Raw genomic sequence first — 5,381 nt, 5'->3', positions numbered from 1 at the left:
ACTTTCCCGGGGAGGCAGAGAAGTGTGATCCTCCTATAGTTGGAGCATGCCCTCTGGTCCCCCTTCTTGAACATTTGAACCACCATCCCGGTTTGCCAATCCAGAGGCCCCTTGAACCAAGACAGCCCTACAATACTGAGAGCCTTCAGGAACTCAGGGTAACCCCAAGGGGCCTTCCACCAAGGAGTTTTTTAACTGCCTTCGTGACCTATTTCCTGGACATAGACAAGTCATCCCCCTTGTACCTAAAGTCTCAGTGGGATTAAGGAGGTCTTTGAAGTACTCCTTCCACTGCCCGACAATATCCTCAGTCGAAGTCAGCACCTCCACCCCTACACAGTGCAAGTAGAGCACCGCTTTTGCCTCCTGATCTGCTGTTGGTTAGCCAAAATCTCTTCAAGGCAGTCTGAAAGTCTGTTTCCATGGCCTCTCCGAACTCTCTCGCACCCAGTTTTGCTTCAGCCACTGCCCAAGCCATGTTCCGCTTGGCCCGTCAGTGCCTATCAGCTGCCTCTGAAGTCCCACAGGCTAACTAAGCCCAAGAGGACTCCTTCTTCAGCCTCATGGTTCCCTTTACCTCTGGTGCCTGCCATCTGGTCCAGGGGTTACCACCACGACAGGCACCAACCACCTTGTGGTCGCAGTTCAGTACAGCAGCTTCAGTAATGGAGGTGCTGAACATTGTCCGTTTGGACTCAATGTCTCCAACCTCCCTAGGAATGCTGTTGAAGCTCTGCCAGAGTGAGAGTTGAGGGTCTCTGCCCCTGGCTGCTGCCCAGCACACATTGCACCTGACCCCTATGGCACCTACTGCGCGTGGTGGGACTACAGGAGACGGCACCTCCTGCAGGTGATGAGCTTACAGGCCACCACCCATAGGAGTGGTGCTAAAAAGAAAGCGCTCAAAGAACGCTAAAGGAACATTTTGCTATTTAATTTAATCAAAGATTTTGAAAACAATTTTTGGAAAACATCAAGACAATGGTCAAGCCAAGGTGGATGTTGCACTAGGGATCACCCCTGAGCCACTTTCTTGTTAACAAGAATAGGTAGGTTGGTAAATGGGGCAAGGCAGGATGAACTACAATGTTCGCAAATGACATTATGATGTGTAGTGAGAATAACTGGAAGACAGTCTGGAGAGATGGCGGTATAGACTGGTTAGAAGAGGAATGAAAGTCGGTAGAAAAAAGTCAGAATACATGTGTGTAAATAAGAGAGAGAAAGGTGAACATGTAAGAAATCACAAGGATAAATAAGTTAAATACAGGGGATCAACCATTCAAAGCAATGGGCACTACCCAAGACAGGTGAGAAGAGAGTGCAGAGTTGATGTATGTTTTGGGGATGGTGGCTCTGATAAAAAAGACAGAAGGTGAAATGGTAGAGTTGAAGATGCTAAGATTTCCACTGGGAATGACCAGGAGCAACAAAATTAGAAATGAGTATCTTAGAAGGACAGGTCAAGTTAAGCAGTTCGGAGGCAAAGCTAGAGATTCAAGATTGAGATGATCTGCACATGTGATGAGGAGGGATAGTGGATATAAAAGGATGGAAAGGGGATGTTGAATGTGGAGCTAACAGCCAGAACACAAAAATGAAGTTCACAGAGAAGGATCTTGGATATAGTGAAGGAGGATATGTGGAGGGTTGGTGTGACAGAGGATCTTGCTCGAAATGAAGTGAGGTGGAGACAGATAATTGACACTGGCAGCCCCAAAATGGAGTAGCCCAGAGAAGACAAAGATCATACGTGATGTACTGTATTTCAAATTATGATTCATCAGTCCATAATTCCTTCTTCCAGTCTTCAGTAGTCTGCTTCATGGCCCAGGCAAGCCTCTTTGTCTTATTCTGATGTCTTAGCAATGGCTTTTTGGCTGCAGCTAGTCCTGTCAAACCTGCAGCTCGAAGTCCTCTCTTCACAGTTGAAATGGAGACATGCTTACTATTACAGCTTACTACTAAGCTGTGCTTGAAGCTATTGTCCATTGAACCACTTATCATGCAAGCTGTTAACTCTAGGGAACTTGTCCTCTGATTCAGTTGTGGTTTGGGGTCTGCTTGACCTCTTCCTGTCAGAGTTTGTCCCAAATTTCTGAGTGCCTTTTGATGGTGAAGGGAACCGTACTTACTGACACCTTGACTTTCTTTGCAATTTCTTTGTAGGAAAGACCTAAATTTTTAAGTGTTATGCTGGTCTGTCTCTCTTCCACTGTTAATTGCTTTTTTCTCACCTTTTTTGTGCAACACACTACTTTCTGCAACACAGGATTTTGGGAAACCCTACCTTTTTTTTAACCTCTTGGAGTTCATCACTTACCTTTGTAACCTTTCAAGCTATTTATTGGACTTGAAAGACTTGAATTGGAATAAATAATTGAAAAAATTGGTGTGTTCTAAAAAGAACCCTCACTGTTCTATAAATTTGTCAAATAATTATATTCTCTAAAGTAAATTTGTGTAAATTATGGAATTGTTACGGTGGCCCTGAGAGGCCAAACAGACTGCAACTTAAGAAAACACCAGCAATAAGAAAAAAGCTGTAAAAGCACACAAAACACAATGGAAATAGGAAAAAAGAAAACAGAAACAGAAATTATCTTAAAGTGCATTAACTATTTTTTCTCCCCACATTGCATTGCAGTGTGCATGATGTCGATCTACATGAAATTCTCTTAGCCTGAACAGAATTACATATTTAAATATAGGACTATATTTGCTGTTATTTTATTATCATTTCTGCCGGTCAACTAATTTTTTCTTCTTTAAAATTTGTTTTTCAATTAATACCCACGTATGTATGTAGTAAAAGAGGAGGAGCCAGAAAATGTACCCGTGTAAGTAAGGGCTAACCACTGTCGGCTTATGTCTCCAGAGGTTGAACATGGTAATAGGTCTTTGTGGAGAGTTGAATGAGATATATGGAGCTTGAAGTTTCATTTCATCACATATTTGGTCTGATTTGAACAGTTCACTTTCTAAAGATGAACACACACCAAGTTTAGGTATCTATGAATAATAATATTTTATATGTACTAGTTTTAAACATTCTGCCTGTTTAAAATTTTAGTTTGTAATATCTGATTTTCATGAATGCTGAAATGAATATAACATATATAACTTTTGGTGGTCATGTGGAAGTGGAGAAATACAGATATATTTATTTTGTAATTATGTTTATGGTATACGGTCTAATAATTTGCAGCAATTCCACTATTGTGTGGGTCATCATAGTTCAAAAAAGCCTTCATGAGCCTATGTACATTTTCATTGCTGCTTTGTTAGTGAATTCTGTTGTTTTGAGCACTGTCATCTACCCGAAGCTTTTGATTGACTTCTTATCTGAAAAACAGATTATTTTGTATCACGCCTGTCTTTTTCAAGTATTCATGTTTTATGTTTTAAGCAGTTCAGAATTCTTACTGCTGTCAGCCATGGCTTATGACAGATATGTGTCTATATGTAAACCTCTGCAATATCCAACTATCATGAGAAGAACAAGAGTCAGTATTTTCCTGATAATGTCCTGGTTTTTACCTGCTATTCAGATTGTAGTGCCAGTACTAAGAAATTCTATTACACCACTCTGTAACTTTACTTTGAAAGGTATATTTTGTAACAATTCTGTAAATCATCTTTATTGTGTAACTTCAAAAGAACTATCTATATATGGTATGGTTGTTCTATTTAATGGTGCACTTTTCCCCATGCTTTTTATACTTTTTACATACATAAAGATAATTATAGTTGCCTGTCAGAGTTGTGGAAATGTCAGAAAAAAAGCTGCACAAACCTGTTTGCCTCATGTGCTAGTTCTAATTAACTATTCTTGTTTGGTTACTTATGATATGGTTATAGTTAGACTGGAATCAGAGTTTCCTAAAACTGCACGTTTTATAATGACATTGCAATTTATAACATATAACCCTCTTTGCAATCCAATAATATATGGACTAAAAATGAAAGAAATCTCTAAAAACCTCAAAAGGTTGTTCTCTTGAACTAATGTAAACTATTGTAGACTTTTATAGTCTTTTGTTAAAAATTGTTTTTTAGTGTTTATTTAAGAGGTGTTAAATGATATCTGATCTTTGGTAGGTCTTTAATAAGACCTATCATTTCTGAGACATTTTCTTTTCAGTGTAAAAACTGATAAACTTCTCCAGCTATTCAAAGCATGTGATTCTGTTCAGTAATTTTTGGATTATTCATTAAAAAATATTACTATCATTACTCCTATTCATAATATTGTTTCTTCATATACAGTTTAAGGACATTTGAAATGATTGATTGAATGAAAACCAAAAATATATAGCTTTTTCTCTTTTGTATTATAATATCACAGATTTCTGTGGTCATAGTGTGAGATTCAAAAACTGGGCCTTTTCCTTGTGCAACAGAGAGTGGATCAATTATTTAAAATTCTAAATGAAAGTAAGAAAATAGCAAGATCCTACCTGTCTGATATCACTTTTCCCATATAGATTTCTGAATAAAGAAATGTGTTCATAATTTTATACTGTGATTTCATATTTATTGGTTCTCACAATCAAATCCAAAAGCTGAGACTATGTATGAAGATAACTGAAAATATAGAGGAAGTAGTTTGACATGAGGACAAGTACATAAGGAAGCGAGAGAATTAACATGCCAAGGTTTTTTTTTATCTGTATTGCAGCCCTCTGTAAATGAAATAGGGTTCAGAATGCATATTGAAAACATATGGATTGACATCACCAAAAAATTGTAGGTCTGACTAAAGTATGTATTTTCCGTTTGATTTATATGTAGGTTTATGTGATTCTGAATTTCATTATGTGGTGTGACTATTGCGAAATGAGCAGTTTTTTTTATGGAGATCTAATGGTCAAATCTTGTAACTCTTCAGAGTAGTTTAAAGGATTTTGTTTTAATTACCTCACATGAAAGTAAACATTTGAATTAAATACATTTTATAATATAGCCAGTAAATATATTTTACTGAATTTCTAAATTCACATAATCAAATACAGGAAAAAACAGTCTAAAAATAACTATAATAAAAAGAAGTTTCTAAATGAATGTTAGATATATTTCAGTATTACACTATTAATCGGTTGTGTACCACAGACCTCTAAGCTGGAAGTAGTACTTAGAAGACCATCTCTTCACTTAGATGTTTTAGCTAATAATAGACTAATAGGCAACCTTGCTGTTATCTCAAAAATTGTCGTAATTGTAAAAAATAGTTGTAAAATATGTAACTGTTAATCGTCAGAGAAATTGTTTATTTGAACAGTTTCAGTCATGTTTCAGAGCTCATCACAAGACAGAAACAGCTTTGGTGAAGGTTACAAATTATTTTCTAATGGCCTCTGACAGTCAACTCATCTCTGTGG

General features: G+C 37.3%; 1 protein-coding gene across 1 annotated transcript; it reads left to right on the top strand.

The window, feature by feature from the left end:
* The first annotated feature begins 3,092 nt into the window (after positions 1-3,092).
* LOC102214741 (olfactory receptor 6N2-like) lies at positions 3,093-4,004 on the top strand. The gene has a single exon (XM_005745312.1). It carries the CDS (start codon positions 3,093-3,095, stop codon positions 4,002-4,004), a length of 912 nt encoding a protein of 303 aa, XP_005745369.1.
* The last annotated feature ends 1,377 nt before the right edge of the window (positions 4,005-5,381 follow it).

The sequence above is a fragment of the Pundamilia nyererei genome, unplaced genomic scaffold (assembly GCF_000239375.1).
Source record: "Pundamilia nyererei isolate P.nyererei 1_Seehausen unplaced genomic scaffold, PunNye1.0 scaffold00157, whole genome shotgun sequence".
NCBI classification, from domain to species: Eukaryota; Metazoa; Chordata; class Actinopteri; order Cichliformes; family Cichlidae; genus Pundamilia; species Pundamilia nyererei.
This window is presented reverse-complemented; position numbering and strand designations above follow the sequence as displayed.

Coding starts and splice junctions, on each gene's coding strand:
- LOC102214741 (XM_005745312.1), top strand. CDS start 3,093: ATGAATGCTGAAATGAATATAACATATATAACTTTTGGTGGTCATGTG.